Below are 17,364 nucleotides of genomic sequence, written 5' to 3' on the forward strand. Positions count from 1 at the left end.
ATTTGTTTACAGCCGTCTCAATCACAACACACTTAAAAAGAAAAAAATTAACACAGCACTGTAAAACAGCTGATTATACTAATATACCTTTTATGATGTTGAAAACTCTGAAAGGTTGATCCAGTGTTATTGCTAAACCGATGGCTTCAAGATATTTTTTGTCGCTGATAAGGTTTGACAACTCTTGCTGTCTGTGAGAAGAAGAAAAAGACATTTGTAAACACGCAATCACAAAAGAAGGAAAACAAAACAATCGCAGAAATAGACAATGCAGTAATAAGTTACATAGTACACAACAAGAACAGAACTAAAATTGAAGTGCTTTGGAGAATCAACTCCAGCCCGGAAAAAAAGAACTTTAACACCACAAAGAAACATATTGAACCTATTATCAGACATGGCTGTTACGTTCTCTTATGTCGGTCGCATGTCAAAAATGTGATTTTTGTTTAACTTGCCGGCGAGAAAGATTTTGCAGAGCAAAACGACAGTAGGTCTTATCTCTGTGTAGTGAATAAAGTTGTAAAGCGTAGAAAGTACTAAGTTTCGAGATGAACGAGCTGTGTTTAAAGGCAACTTGATAAAAGGTCGTAATGTCACAAATAAAATAAACTTTAGCGAAAGATAGTATGTATGGTACACAACTCACTTTAAAATGTTCTCCTCTGCTGCAGCATGGGCCTTTTCTTGTTCAATCTCAGTCACATCCTTTCAAATAGAAAATAATTAGGCAAAGCTTATTTACAAGAACACAACTAATAAATTACATATATGCCCCTAGTAAAAGTTGCAATACTTTAATTTATCAGTTGAGGATATTCTCACCTTCCAAATGTTAATCACTGAGTCAGCGCCACCTGAAACAATTTGATCTTGGTTTTTATTAACAGCTATGCTCCAAACCTACATTGTACAAAAGCAATGAAATCAATTGAATGTCAAAACGCCTTATGTATACAATGAAAAACAGCAACAACTATAGGAATTCAGCTGCTTAATAGGTAATAACTGATTTAAATTGATAATAAATGAGCATTGTTCTAACTTACATGTATCTGAGCGATTTCATTCAGATTTCGTGGCAGTACTCAGAAATTGTTGTTGGAAATGGCATCCTACCCGCCATACCAACTCCGATGCCAAAAATGTTACAAAAGGTTCGCTAGTCTAACCAATTACCCTGCACTCGAGTATTAAACTTTCGTACATTTTTTTGCTGTTCTCCCAACAAGTCAAACTTGAAATGAGAAAATTCAACATAAACAAGGGATGGTGAATTTTCCCTCCTGTCACCAGGTCATTACACAAACTGAATGAGTTTGTATAACCACGTAGCAAGTTTTCCTTAGCAAGTTTTGTTATTTTTGTCGTGCCTACAACAAAATTGGACAATTTCTTTCTTGAAAAGACTCTCTTCAGAGTTTTTAAAAGTCCCCGTGGTGTTGCGAAACGAAAACTGTATTTAGATTTAACATTAATTCACGGTTGCATGCTGTTAACATTTATCTGTACCTAGCTCCTACCTTGTCTAAATGCTGATCAAGTGTCTTTATACACTCGTTAGTTTTTATTGTCCACAGCTTTAAGAGACCCTCAGAACCGCTACAAAATTAAACATAACAATCGCTGAAACTATATGTACTTATAATATAAAAACAAAAGAATACAATGAAACCTTTCTCAGAAACATATCTGTAATTCGAACCATGAATGTTTTCTTACAATTAACACATGAAAGCGTACTAGTATCAAATGAAAGGAAGATGGCTGATAAGACCGACAAGAAAATGGAGACTGTCAGTTTCGAGTTTGGCTGAGTTGCTAAATAGGCTGGAGTTTGTGACACTGAGAGATAGAAGATTTCAGGACATATTAGATCTTGTTTTCAAATGCCTGGCTGGTCCGGCCTCAGAATATTTAAGTGCACTATTTCAGCCACGCTTTTTTAACAGGAGTGGAAGAACTAGCTAATGTTAAGGCCTTATGTTCGGTCTGCAGTCTTTAAGATAATAAAAAAGCAGTCTGTTTGTGGAATAGTTTGCCCGACGAGTACCTATTTTCAAGCGCCAAATAAAACCAAACGCTTCTGAGGATCATTTTTAAAAACCAATTCTTAGATCTTTTCTTAGAGTTTTTTCTTAATTTTGTTCTTTAATACTCGAAGATACTAGCATTCTGTGTGTCATTCTGCAAGTCGAATAGAAATAAATTTGTATGTACAGCCATACCTGGATATAAGCTGCATTCCCCTGCTCATAAAACTAAACTTCAACACAGAGCTTGTGTGTCCCTCGAACGTCTTGACACATGTCAGGTCAGATAAGGCCCATATCTTTATAGTTGCGTCAGCAGATGATGTGGCGAGGCATTGGTCAACAGGTGAAAATCTTACACACCAAATGCCTTTCTTGTGACCACGTAAAGTACCCATAGCGGAACCATCAGCAACAAGCCAGATCTACCACCACAACAAAATAGTAATCAGGAAATTAAACAAAAAATACATAATTCAATCCATACCTAATATTATGGTTAAACAATTCAGTTTTTTAATTTTTTTTTTCTAAGAAATTACAAAATAAAAATGCTATTGAGGTCCCACAGTTAGCACAAACATGCTATTCAAGGCATTGAAAGAAAGGAATATCTTCGGACTGCAACTCAGATTCACATCACCTTACGAATTTTTCAAGCATGCGTGCCACTCTCAATAACTTAAATGACATACTTATGAAAGGTGTTTGCCATCATGGTTTGAAATGATAGCTGAGTTTAGTCGTTTGTCTCACGATTGAGTCACATAGATGTGGATCGCATGTGACTCAATCCTGAGACAAACGATTAAACTCAGTTATGAAATAACATAATAATACATTACCTTTGCAGTTTTATCTTGTGAACCAGTGGCTAGCAGTTTGTCATTTGGAGAAACTGTGACAGAATTGATATCCTGTAGAATAATAATTATGAAGATTGCTCTTAATACCAGGTATATTTACATGGATCACTATCATAATGACTACAGTCACTTATAAGGGCTTACACTTTCTAAGTGAAGTCTTGCGAGTAGAATCTATCATTACAAACAGAGAACAATCTTCACGTTATTCGTACCTATGATCATCAATTTTAGAAGGTCAAATTTTTCAATAAACTTGTCTTGAAATTAGAAATTAGAAAAAATTATCAGTTGTAAATACAGTTCTTTTTTAATTCTGAATGGCAGACAGCTCCTTTTAAGAGCCTCAGATCAATCTGCTCACTAAACTCTCCAATGAACACCAAATGTGATGTTAGAGTGATTGACTGTCCTGACAATGATTAGTAAATACCAAGTGTGACTTGGAAGCATTAATTTTCAATGATACTTATGAAAATTTAACGTCAAGTAAGGGTAGTATAAACACTGTCCCTATTTTGCCCATTAAGGGGTGGAAGTCGGTATTTTGACACCTGTGGCCTCTAGCTTGGGAAGATTAGACCTTTTTTTTAGAGATATAATCTTTCTAGGATTGGAGAAGTTGACTAACCTTGTCATGTGCTTTCTCTGTGAACTGAACAGTCATCTTGACTGGTGAATCCTACCAGAATGATAAATTATGTTTAGCACCATGTACCAGTAGTAAATGTCTTACAAAAACGTTTGGTGTATTAAGTGTTAATGCTTATAAAATATGAGATTAATAATTACTTAACCTTTGTTAATAAAATAATAATTGGAGGTATGTTAGTGTAGTGGTGAGCATGGAGAGCTTTCAGACTTTTTGATCAGAAGAATGATGGGTTGGTGGTTCAAGGCTTGGTTGGTCTCTTCATTGATGTGTTATTTCCTTAGACAAGAAACTTTGCTCCACATTGTCTCTCTGCACTCAGGTGTATAAATGGTTACTGGTGACATACATACTGTTGCGTGAGCCCTGTGATGACCTAGCACCCAAGGAGTAGTAATACTCCCAGTTGCTACATGCTACAGAAACTGGGTTACGCTTTGGCTATATGGGCCACTTAAACTCAAATTGCCACATTGATAAATTATAATTGTTATTAATAACCAACCTTAAATAAGTGCATTTGTTTATTCTTATAAAAGATTGGAAGATTATATTTAATACTCTACAGAAACACAGCATTGATCTCGCAATAAGTTATTTTGTAGATACAAAACCTTTTGAGATAGAAAAATTAATATTTAGAAATGTTTGTTCAAGTGTAGAAGAACTTTAAACAACAGTGGAAGCAGTTGTCTATCTTCCCAGATTCTTTGCGTAAGTTATGGAATTACAGATATCGCAAATGTTTTCAATCAATTTCAGTTAACTGTGTTCATAGTAACATACATTGTCCAAAACAGATGGCACATTCCAAATCTTTATTGTGCTGTCCTGGCTTCCACTTGCTACAAAATTGCTGCTAAGCCTGGTAGAGCAAAAGGTAAAGGCCATATAAGTTTAAAAAGTACATTTGAATTGGTATTAAGTGGCACAGTATCAAGTGGTCACCCTCTATTAAGGACGGTTCCTACTTTTGTTACTACGCATACGTTCTGCACATCTCGAGATACTAGGGTTTTCTATGGGTGGTGTCTACCAATACAGGGATATTTTTGTGCGGTTTAAAACTATGCTGAGAAAGGAGAACTTAGCAAGTGCTCTTGGTATCCAAAAAGAAAATTTGGGGTAACCATGCATTTTTCAGAGATAATAAAGCTTCAATTTGAAAAAAAAAAAACGCCATAGAATTTCATTGCTTTGTCTTTTACTGTTTGTTAGAATAATTGTTGCTTAATTATCTCTAAAAAATGTGTGGTTACCCCCAATGTTCTTTTTGGATTTCCATAGTCCTTGCTAAGATCCGCTTTCCCCACATAATCATAAGCCACACAAAATACTTCTATATTAGTAAGCACCATTCTTAAGTGGTCAGTTGTCAAAGTCCTGAAACTTACTTCTCTTAATTACTGTAATTTTGACCTCTACTAAGTGGTCCCAGCCACAACCCAGCGAGTTGTTTTTAATGTCTTGGCCTGTATTAAACAGTCACTTTGTAAAAGGAAACAATCCAAAGGAACTGCATTCTGCCTGAAATAAAATCTAGCACAGTTCTTCCATTTTACCAAAGGGGTAATTACATTTGACGTAGAAAGAACGCACTCCTTATACAGACTGGAGTTGAGACTATAGGGGACAATCGATGAATGAATGGATCTTGGGATGCATATCTGCATCCCCACAGATTTTGCAGTGGCGGATGACATCATCAACAACTTGGCAAAGGACAGAGGGCCTGGGATTGAGATCATTGAACGTACTCCCTAATCTTTGACTGTTACTAGTAATAATTACTAGTGGTAAATCACAGATTACTGAACATACTACTCTGCAATTATTAATTTACAAGTGTAATGTCAATAATAAATGTGATACATGATCCCTAATAAAGAGCTTTTAATACACACAGCTAGCAACTGGACTGTCTATCTAGGCTACAGTGTTGTAGCACTTGATCTGGAGGCCTGTTTGGGGAAAGGAAGAGTTCAGAGTCTTAACCAACAATGACATGAGGGATTCACCAAAACTTGAGCTCCTTTACAAACAACATAAAGAAAGTAAATGAGGTCTCTTTATGATTAGTCTGATCAGTAGACTTCTGAATTGTGTATAGAATTTATTTTTACACACACAGTATACATAGGATTTAGATCAGTACTTGGTTTATTACTTCTTAACTGTACTGCCTTTTTTTCCAAAGTTTTATGATTTTTTAAGTACTTTGCTACAATGCAGGGTCAAGTACAAAGACACCAAAACAAAGTTATTGATTTCATCAGTACATGGTAGTCCTGAGGCTTTTATAACCACAGACAAGTTTACCTCCAATCAAGGAGATTTTAGCATTGCTTAGCAATTAAAATTTTGGACTTTATGAATTTTTTCTTCCTTAAGGTGCCCCTAACCCTTCAATTTCTTTTCTTTTGGTAGATTTCCATATCTGTGAAGAACTCATTTTCGAAAATTTTTTTTAGAAATATTGAATCCTTTTTTATTACAAGGGCTAAAAGTTACTGAAATTTTTAAATTTTTGTGCGCTTTAAGTCCCGCTGGACAAATTTTTGTCGCGTGGGCTCATTAGGAACGAGCCAATGAGAAGCGTCTGATATTTGACACTTTCTTAGCTGTGACGTAAGAAAAGGACACCAGAAGGATTCAGAGGGAATCTTATGCATGCTGATTCCTTTCTCTACATTTCGAGAGTGGCTGCATCCTAAAACCACACATTTTTCAACCATTTTCTCTGTTTACAATTGAAGCATTACTGCGAATCTTCGGATATTTTTGCACGACGTCCTTTTCTTACGTCACGTTCCATATTTGGACACATTTGGCTGAATGGGGGACTAATGCGAACGATAGGTGAAAATATCGACAAGACTGCCTTCACTTCTAGCGCTCGTAAAAAAAAAAGGATTCAATATTTCTCAAAATTTTTTTCGAAAATGAGTTCTTGAAAGATATGGAAATCTACCAAAAGAAAACAAATTGAAGGGTTAGGGGCACTTTAAAGACAAGGATGGAATAATTATAGGAGATGATGTAAATTAAACATTGTTATTGAAATTGGTTTTATCCTATGGCCCTTAGTAAAAATATGTCATTTTGACCAAAAGGCAACAGTGCCATACCTGGACCATGCCACAGTAGCAACAGCATGTGTATGTCCCACTCCAACAGCCACACACTTGAACTCACTATCTTTTGTCATCTTCCAAATGCGCATAGAATTGTCCTATTAAAATAGAGGGAAAATGAACTTGATGAGACTATCAATCACTGTACATCAGTAAATGTTTCAAACATTGACTGAGGTTTCAACAACCTGAGCATAAGTCATCATCACAGTTCATTACAACAATCTGGGGGGAAGTCATAATCAGACTCTCATGATGACTCCTGCTTGGGTTGTTTGGTGAACAATCAGTCAATGCTACCTTAAACAGTCCTTCTTAGGACTGCGCTCAACCTGCTGAGTGGATAATCATAATTTACCTTCTTATGGTTATTAATCAGATACCAGAATACTTATTAGAATACTATTTCTTACTAAGTGATATTGATGCATACCATTTTTACCTTTGTACGTATGGCAATCTATCTTAAGCAAAAAATAAATAAACAGTGGTATTCAAAACTATAAGGAAGGTAGCTTAGCTCAGTCATATGCTAAGGACGTACCTTTGAGCCAGTCACTAACATGTTGCCATTGTTGTTGATCTCCAGAGACAACACAGTATCTGTGTGTCCTTCCAGCAGCTGACAGTTCATAGTGGTGAGGTTGTATATCCTTAGTTGACTGCTGTTGGTTGCGACAGCCAAGAGACTCTCATCCGCACCAGCAAAACAAAGGTCCAGTATTTCATCATTAAATCCTACAAACTAAACAAACAGTATTAATAATAAAGTGACTGAAAATATGGCTTGAAAATACTTCATTTATTTTATTGTTTTCTTTGTTACCAAGCAAGTGTACATGTTGGTAAGCTATCATTGCACACCTGTACATGTTATAAAGCTGTAAAATGCATGTTCCTTTGTAGTAGGAAGCATATTTATCATTAACCTGCAAAATACACATCAAACTGTAGCATTCATGCCTGTTTAAGTTTTCCAAGCATCTGCTAAGAGCTGTATCAAGCATATCTGTTAACCTATACCTTGTATAGCATGCATGCATTTGAAGCTGTGACATACATGTCTGACGTATGTCATGTAAAGCTATAGCTTGTATGCCTGTGATAAGCTATAGTTCTGTACAGGTATGTCTATTAAGCTGCATCAAACATGTCTGTTAATCTGTACATAGCATAAATGTGCAAATCAAGCTGTGACATGCATGTCTGATATGTCATGTAATGTAAAGCTTTAGCTATAGCTTGTACATGAACGCTTGTATGCCTATGTAAAGCCTTGATACTGTATAACCTTCCAAGAAACCCCACCTCCTTCAAAAATGAAGATTCTTATGAGGGGTTGTTAAAAGTAAATAAATAAAATAATAATAAATAAATTAGCTAACAATATGCAAATTACAAATAGATAAACAAGTAAATAAATAAATATAAATATTATGTTATGTACATGTATGTCTGATAAGCTGTGGCATAAATGTCTGTTCATCTTCAGCATACTGTACAAATCAAACAGTGACATGCATGTTTCTTCTTCTGTGGCATGCAGCATGCATGTCAAGTTGTAGCTCGCACACCTTTGTTAAGCTTTTGTATGTCTGTGGCATGCAGCATGCATGTCAAGTTGTAGCTCGCACACCTTTGTTAAGCTTTTGTAAGTCTGTGGCATGCAGTATGCATGTCAAGTTGTAGCTCGCACACCTTTGCTAAGCTTTTGTATGTCTGTTAAGGTGTAGCATGCGCATCTGTTAAGATGCACCATGGTCAGCTATTAAGCTGTAAAAAATTATTATTAATAATTAATACCTGCTTGATTCTCTTGAGAGATGCTAGCTCATGAAGAATAACATTATGGTCAAATGTAACAACAGCAATCATTCCCAGAGTTTTGCATAATGTAGCATATACAATCTGTTGACTACTGTCTTCTTTGCTGTTGTTATTTTCATTGTTTTTTGGACGTAGAACTGTCCCAGTAAACACACATCTGCCATCTGCTAAACTCCAAACTCTAAGCTGGCCTGCAAGAAGAGATAAAAACCCAAACGAATTATTATAGACTTTCTCAATTAAGTTTATTTTCACCATTCATGCTCCACAACTTCAACTGGCATCATATGACATAAGACAGTTTGTCAACATGATTGTTGGTGACAGACATGCCACTATTCTCTCCTCCCTTTTGGTTGACCCCAAAAACATTCCAAATTGGAAGGCTTGCAACATCAAGAACTATGCCAAATGGAAATTTGGTCAAGAGATCCAAATTCAGCCTCAAATTAGCTCTTAAGTAATCTGGCATGTAGATATAAAAATTTATTAGAAACAGAGTTCCACATCTACAGTGCAAATTAATACTTTTTTTGTCTTGAGGGCTAAATTCCAAGAGTTAGTAAGGCTTTTAACCTACAGAGTTTTTAATAAGTAAAGCAAAGCTTGCTGAATGATTTCTCATTATCTGTTCAAACCGGAAAAAAACAAGATTAAACCAAAATATTGGATCTTCTTTTGTTTTCAGTTGTTCATCTTTTTGATTTGAAAAGCCATTGGCTAATTGTTCTGACTTGCAGTTCAAAAAGATAAACATGGAAATGCGTTTCTTTGATGATACCCAATCCACATCATTCAGTATGCCTATTTTATTTGAAAAAATTTGCAGCATTTAACTAAAGATTTTAAGGACAAATGTCAACTTAGCATAGTTTTCAACAAATTCACTTCAACTGAATTGTTTCAAACTTTTGCTGCTTATTGCTAGTACTTTTGGGACCTCTAGATTCATGGACACTACTGTTGTTACAGACAATACTAAATAAAACATTCAGGAAACAATTTTCTTGGAAATGGGATAGAACTCAGCCCTAAGGGGGTACCCCTAAATAAAAATGACAGGGGTGATTACCAGCAATTTTTAAAAGCCCCCTAAATGGGATCTTGAGAGTGGACAGGGCTCAAATTTTTATCCTTCCCTGGGAGGTACCAATATTATTTTGAATAAGACAATAAAAATCAGTTGACTGACAAATAGTTCCTGTGATATAAATATTTTCAATTGGTTTAATACCCTGAAAGGTGCTGCGAGAACTCTTTTGCTGGTTATTTTTTAGACTTTTGCACCTTACGTGGTACCAATCTCTACATTTTCACCCTACTGTAGAAAAGTAGACACCACCCTTAACTGGACACTTGAATGTGATCCGAAGATGTCAACTTTGCAATTATGCAAGGTTCAGCTTGAATGGTATAGAAACAACACACAAGTTTTATCATTACCTTTGCTTCCGGCAGAAACAAAGTATTCTTTCTCCTTGTCTTCACATCCAGGACAATCTGCACCTTTGGGCAGCATGATAACTGACTCTATACCCTGCAGGTTTAATGTAATGTCACTAATGTTAGTCAGGATACAACTTTCTTATCAAGCAAGTAAAAATTTGCTCCATAATTTCATGAAAATCAGGGTGGGAAAGGCTGCATACCTCAAAAGCAGGAATTGTCCTCAAAACTTTTTTGTTGGATAAATCCCATATGTTTAGAACATTGTCTCTACTTGAACTGCAAAAGAGTGTTACAAGTACATTATTATGAGACAGTCGCAAAAAGCACGCAAGTTTACAGATGAACTTTAACGTTAATACATGTAAAAGGCTAACAATCACACAGTCCTATGATCTTTCAAGATCACTAAAACATGAACAGTCAAATTTGATACGCATTACAGCTGTTAGTAGTTTGGTAAACAATAGACACATGTAATTTATTCAATATTCAAGTGGACAAATATGCTCAGGCAGCTACAAATGTACTGTGGGCAGCTGCATGTACTTTACAGGTTATTCCAGTTATTCTTTGTTGAAAATTAGAAACAAATTTAAACACCATTTCCTCCATTCTTGTTCAAAAGCAGAAAGAGATAAATCTTCAGCATCTGGTTGCTTCTGGGTTTGACAAGTTTCAGCTTCTAACCACAAAATTTTCGTAATTTTACTTATTATAAGAACTGGTCTTGTAAAAGAGGCAGTGTTACCTTATCATAGCCTCTCCAGAGTGAGAAAATGCCAAAGAAGTTACAACACTAAAATGACTCTCAAGAACAGCAACACACCTACCAAGTACAAATGCAGTGAAAACTGTTAATATATGAATAACAGGCCATTTCTAAGTCGCTTCGAACCTCATCATGGCAGCGAGGTTGAGTGCAAAGCTTTTCATTTGAAAATTAGTTCTTAATGAAAACTAGTTTTGAATGAAACTTTTTTCATGACAAAATGAGGTTCAAAGCAACTAAAAAATGAACTGTTAATATTGGTGTACTTCATCACAACACTTGGACCAATAATACTACACTTTTAGTACTAGTCTTCATCATACCATGAGTTCAAGGTACACGGTCTAGTACTACATTTTAACAATCTATGTTTAAGGAAGAAATTACATTTATTTAATAATATTTTATGCACAGATCATCAGCTTGTACTGGAATACGAAATGAAACATGTCTGATATAAGTTCAAAGAACCTATCATTCAGAGGCCAACAACTCATTCAGCAGTCGGTCTCAGGTCAGTAGAAGCAGCAGATAAAATTCTGAGAAATCAGCCAGCACAAGGCACTATATAAATCATACTTTTCCCTTTGATCTGAGGAGAACTTACTCACAAACTCAGCATTTGCTGTCATTGTTAAAAATGTAAAATCTTATGATACCTGCTTTTCTTTAGATCCCACACACGTATCTTACAGTCATCTGAAGCAGAGAAAAGCTGGAGAACATTGGTCTTGGGATGGAAACAAACCAAGCTAAAAGAATAAAATAATTACTTGGTTTTACACAGAGTTGTAACTAACTCTACTGAGTAAACTCATGGGTAAGGTACAAGATTGGACCCAAAGTACCCCAAAATGTTTGGGGATAAATACATGTATCATACCAGTAACAAGTATAAAGCAAGCCATTATTACACGATTTATGTCTAACATTGTCCTTGATTAGTAAACCAAGCACATCCTGTGTGGTGACAAAGAAGAGAGTGAATGTGAGCTTGTTAATAGATAAACAAACTTTATATTATTCAGGATGCAATTGTTAAAACACAGGCCCCAGTTGTTCAAAGGCCGGATAACTTTATCCGCTGAATAAGGCACTCTTCAGCGTCTAAAATATACTTCACGTTAAATGTTGTGAACGGTTTTCGTACATTCCCCAACTAAGCAGTGGTTAGAGTGTGCATATTTGCTTGTGCACGAGGAAATACTGAAATCTTTGCACAGATTGAAACTGTCGGATAGTGACTTATCCACTGGATAAAGTTATCCGGCCTTTGAACAACTGGGGCCAGGACTGCATAACTCTAGGTACAGATTATTGTGCAGTTCCAGGAAAAATCCATACCCACCCCATAGAAGGTCATCGGAAATTCCTAAGGGAAGGGGGGTCTTGCAAGTAAAAATTATAGAAGCAAAATATGAAGTTAAACTGGAATTTCCTGAGGAGATGGGGGATGTTAGACAAAGAACTTTCCATGGTAGGAGTATGGATATTTTCTGGAACTGCACGTTACATTTTTAAGACTGGAATTGAAACTGACCTCATATGACAACACCAGAAGAACCCTTAAAGTTGTGTGTAATATTGTGATAAAATAACAGTCATAGTCTAGTAATTTGAGGAAAAGCTAGTGTTTAAATACCAAAGATCCTCACCTAACGACACCAGAAGAGCCTTTAAAGTTGTGTGTATAGTACTGTTTAATGATATCCCATACTTTGACTGTACTGTCACTTGAACCTAAAACAAGAATAAATAAGATTTCTACAGGTCCAATCTACAGTAAATGCTGGGCAGGATGCTCCCAAAAAAAATTGATGGGGTGCTCTGACCAGCTCATTTTCCCTTTAGGAGTTAAAATTCCGGAAACACTAATGAAAATTATTTTTTTCTGGTATGTTAGTTGCATTAGGAAAGAAAAGTAATTAATCAAACATGAAATCACTAAAATGCAAGTTGTTTTGGCAATACTGTTTTTAATTAGTTGATTATGGTTTCTTCATTTGGTCATGCATCTGAGAACAACAACATTTCTGAAATAATTCTTAGTGTCTTTCGGTTTTCTTATAGTTACACTGTGTTTCTGGTACCTATTAGTGTCTACCCCACTAGCAGAGCATTTCTTTCTCACAAGTTTTTTAACATGTACAAAGTTGTTTGCATCTCTGGTATTTCATGTGGTTGGCTTGTTAGGGACGCTAAACAAGCCAACTATGTGAAATACTAGAGACACGAACGTCTTTGTACATGTTAAAAAACTTGCCAGAAAGAAACGCTCTGCTAATGGGGTATTTAGTCTCCAATCAGGAAAGAAAATGAAAACTTCCTTTTAAGGGTATTAACTATGTTAATGGTAGAATGGCTACCTCCTAGACCTTAAATAATTATTATGCTCAATTAACAAAGCTCTACCACCTATTCTAGGATTTCATTAAGAACTGCTAACACTTGCTCCCATATCCACCCCCCCCCCCTCCCCAGCCATCCTGGGTTTACCTAGCTTAAGAACCAGTGAGTCGCTAGCCAGTATATGGAGTGTCCAGTAACTCGCCCTGCGACTTGTGAAGTAAATTTTATGCGTTACCTTCTTACACAAAAACAAAAGCTTATCTAAATAATTGTTTTCTTTTTTTTTTCTGTGTAGTTCAAAGGTGAAGTGTCGTAACTATGTAATCTTACATTAAGTCGTAAACAAACACGTCCTCATGACCAGATCAGATTCACTTACACTGTATGTGAAATAAGAATCAAATTCCAATGAAATTTTTCTTTCAAGTTTGTTTTTGGAAAAATTTTAATTTGCAACTAATTTCTACTGTAATTATTAGAAGTATAACTATTTTAGACCATAGGAGTGGTTTTTTTTAACCCTTTAAGTTGTGTATTTTTAATGCACATGGGGTAATTTACTATCAATTTGCTAATTGTTTTAGTTATTGACAGAAATACATGCAGGAGTCGATAGGTAAATTTTTATATTTTCCATACAGTGTAGTTTGTCATCTTATAAGTAGTCACCTAAATTTAAAAGGCATGGTATAGGAAATGTAGCTTGTTTCATATAATTTGACCTTTTCCAGACATTTGAACAAAATGATAATAATTAACAGTAATTCCATAAATTATTAATTTAATTGTCATTACAATAACTCATTTTATAAAAATTAATAATAATTAATATATTGACTTTAATAACAAACAATGAAAAGCAACTATGCTATAATGAGTAACAGTCAGTCAACAAAAAAGAAAAATGCATTTGTAGAAGTTATCTTTACCTGTTGCCAAGAGGGTTGAAGTTGAGTCAAATGTCATAGATGCAATAGGAGCTCTGTGGACTGCCTAAAAAAACACATTGGGGAGACACAAAATTAAATAATATATATAAAATGTAGTCATTGTGAATCGCAGTTCTTTAGTGTCAAGTATAAACTCAGATATTATTCTTAGACTAGGTACAGTGTGGACTACCAACTGTGAACAGCACTTGCTAACAAAATAATTATTATTAAGGCTTGGTTTTAATCTACTAGCAAAATGAAAATCAGGGACTTCGCTCTTTCCTAACTGCCCCAGATTTAGCAGACTTGGTAGATAATCAGAAGAATTGGTCCAGGAGTGATTCTACTTCCCCAAGCACCCCACGGCCAGATTTCTACAATGTTCAGCAATCATTCCTAATACATGAAAATATAAATTTTGGCTGCCAGGGTGAATGTCATTGATATGCTCCACTTGATACCAAGCCTTTGATACCAAAAAAAAAATCAATGTAGTCAAAAGGGCACACTTCTTCCCTTGTCCATGTATCTCTGATACAATGCAGCAACCAACATTTTTATCCATTATAAAGGGAACATCTGCGATAGTCAGGAAACAAAACACCAATTATCTGCATTGGGATTTCTCAGCACTAGAGTCAAGAAAGACCACAAACTGAATGTGTAAGTTCAGTTTCAATAGCATGCATCGACTATCACTAACCCTCCCTGAATGGGTCCGATCAAAATCAACAGCAAGGCACATACCCCAATTACCATTTTTATTACAATGTATGGTTCCTTATAATTTTGTTTGCCTGATGACCAGAGTGTACTTCCTAAAATTCTCTAACATGGAGTACCCTACAGTATTGTATGGTGCAGGTGATGACTGTACGTGTGTGGTGGTATAATAATTTATTGTTGATAATCCAAAGTCTAATCCAGTGGGGTAAACTATATGTACAAACTTACCTTCCAAGTTTTAATCTGCCGTCCAGTCATCCATTCCCATTGTCTTAACAACAAACTTTTGCTGGCCGTGACACAAAACTTAAAAAGAGTTATGCAGTACAGTAAACTAAGTTCCATGTAACATAAATTATTAATTAATAAGAAGAAATTAAGAACACGTCTCGAAGAAACTCTGCAAACTGGAACATACCTGCTGTAACCCATTCACCACAGGAAGGGAACTTTAATTTAAAACAGATGAGGAGATGACAGTGAAGCTATCATTATCATAATCGTAAACTAAAAAAAACCCACTTGCAAACGCTAGATTCAAAAACTATCTTTGCGTTGATACTGGACCCAAAAAATAATGTGCCTGTTTTCAGTTTGAAAAGAAAAAACACTAAAACTACCTGCCAGAATTTTGCTGCCTCCAAAATAGTAAAAAGTACTGGGAAAATTTTAGACCCCAAAAAGTTGTGAATTTTATACCTTAGAAAAAATTTGTTAGCACCTCCCAACCATTTCAAATTGAAGTACCCCTCCTGGCCCATACATTTACATACACCAGAACACAGAAAATTAATTACAATCATATTGAAGAATGAGATCTACCTTGTCATCAGGGCTTAAGGCAAAGCAGCTTACAACATCACCTTCCTAAATTCAGATGAGAAAGAATAGCTGTAAGTACACAATCCTACTGACTGTAACTACTTGCAGTTATGTAACAAAGAACTTTGTTTACTACAGATGACATTCATTAACAGCTGTGTAAAGGTATATCGTTGTTGCTAGTTTCTAGCAGTACAATTGCCTGCTTGGCCAGTATACATGTACACTGTGCATGTAACATTCATTCCTAACATACAGAACTATCTTGCTTTGCCAAAGCAAACAGTGTATATACAGCATAACTTTATCTCTTGATGTCACCATTCCTTAAAGTTCAACAATTACCATCAGTGGTATTCTAACCCAAACACAAAATGCTAAACAAAACAAAAATAGCCTGTAAAGCTGGCAGTTCCGTCAAGAGATTAGGTGACCCATGGTGAAGCCGTGAAAATGAGCGGGAGAGCTGCAAAAATAATGGCATACTTCTAACTCAAAAAGGTGCTTGATTAATGTAGGGAACACAGCCTTGCAGTTGATTACATCTTTTCTGTGAGGCTTCAAGCAGCATAACACAAAACAACTTCACTATCTCACCAGCACCTCAAGTGTCACTAGACAGCATGTGCTGGATTGAAAGGGCATTCTAATAAGAAGGCATTATGTACAACAACAGGGAAGCCAACAAGCTTGGGTCAAGTTGATTCAAAGACTTAACTACATATATACAACAAAGGAGTAACCCTAGTTTATTGATACTGTATGTAACACAATGTAGCCAACTCATCTTCAAAGGGAAGGAGAGGGGTGAAAAAAGTAAACAGACAAAAGGTTATAATTTGACGAAAAAACATTGACTGAAGTACTGCACAACAGAGATGCAAAGTAAAAACTTTGGACAAACTGCTCAAAGTCAACAGCCTGGCACAACACATATATTTCTTGATACTTTTAGCAAGTTTAACTTTGCATTCTCCTTGTAGCCACAAAATATCCAGTTACCTCTTGTAGCGTTTGAACAGTTTTTCCAGTTTTGACATGGACAACTTGAATCTTGTCATTGCAGGTACAAAATATGTGATCATCATCAGAGGAAAACTAACATTGAAAAGGGACAAATTAAAACAGTTTGTGGCCTTCTTGATACCAGGCAGATCTTAACATCAACTGTTACATACCCAGTATAAGTATGCTAAAAATGCTAAAAATCTACATGCAACAAACACAATAGGAACAAGTCATAAATCAAGAATACAATATTTAAATTGTGCTGAACATGATTGAATTTTATTGGCAATCTAAATGGTCCAAAATTTCAGTTACTTGGTTCGTAATAAAAATATTGTTAAATAGTTAATATTAACTGGCAGTTTGCAGTTTTCAACATGAGATTTTTGTGACCATCAATTTCACCGGTATGCATACATGTATTTGACCACCCTTTAAATCAAAATTCCTCCAAATGATTGGTGGTTCATTCTCTCAATCATACCTGTCAAACCTAATATGACGGGTTTTAACCAACTTGTGCTGTTATTCACCAAGTGAAACTGTTACCACTAAAGAAATACGGCACTTCCTTTCAAGGTCTATGATATGCGAACTAAATCGAAGAGTTATGATCGGCAATTGAAAGATTACTCTAAAATCCCAAGCACTTGTTTTTATGAAAGGATAACAAATTACATGTCACTTAAGTATATGTATATACCGACCTGAACTTTGCCTCCAGTGTAAAACGCATCAATTTTAGACGAAACTTCGAAGCTGACAGGAGAAGAATTAAAAGTATTGTTCCATCGTTA

General features: G+C 35.6%; 1 protein-coding gene across 1 annotated transcript in view; it reads right to left on the reverse strand.

Annotated features, from left to right (window-relative positions):
* LOC146450379 (transducin beta-like protein 3) overlaps positions 1-17,364 on the reverse strand; it is a 223,702-nt gene that overhangs the window by 4,447 nt on the left and 201,891 nt on the right. The window contains exons 3-23 of the mRNA XM_085100392.1: positions 17,275-17,326; positions 16,562-16,657; positions 15,560-15,604; positions 14,966-15,043; positions 14,009-14,072; positions 12,386-12,470; positions 11,390-11,482; positions 10,710-10,787; positions 10,162-10,237; positions 9,956-10,049; positions 8,489-8,703; positions 7,230-7,430; positions 6,680-6,783; positions 4,338-4,416; positions 3,531-3,581; positions 2,879-2,950; positions 2,229-2,458; positions 1,524-1,602; positions 826-903; positions 650-708; positions 88-191 (exon numbers count right to left, since the gene is read on the reverse strand). Of these exons, the coding sequence (XP_084956518.1) occupies positions 88-191; positions 650-708; positions 826-903; positions 1,524-1,602; positions 2,229-2,458; positions 2,879-2,950; positions 3,531-3,581; positions 4,338-4,416; positions 6,680-6,783; positions 7,230-7,430; positions 8,489-8,703; positions 9,956-10,049; positions 10,162-10,237; positions 10,710-10,787; positions 11,390-11,482; positions 12,386-12,470; positions 14,009-14,072; positions 14,966-15,043; positions 15,560-15,604; positions 16,562-16,657; positions 17,275-17,326 (2,033 nt within the window). The remainder of the gene's footprint in view (positions 1-87; positions 192-649; positions 709-825; positions 904-1,523; positions 1,603-2,228; positions 2,459-2,878; positions 2,951-3,530; positions 3,582-4,337; positions 4,417-6,679; positions 6,784-7,229; positions 7,431-8,488; positions 8,704-9,955; positions 10,050-10,161; positions 10,238-10,709; positions 10,788-11,389; positions 11,483-12,385; positions 12,471-14,008; positions 14,073-14,965; positions 15,044-15,559; positions 15,605-16,561; positions 16,658-17,274; positions 17,327-17,364) is intronic.

This window comes from Pavona decussata, unplaced genomic scaffold (assembly GCF_977016875.1).
Source record: "Pavona decussata unplaced genomic scaffold, jaPavDecu1.1 SCAFFOLD_468, whole genome shotgun sequence".
NCBI classification, from domain to species: Eukaryota; Metazoa; Cnidaria; class Anthozoa; order Scleractinia; family Agariciidae; genus Pavona; species Pavona decussata.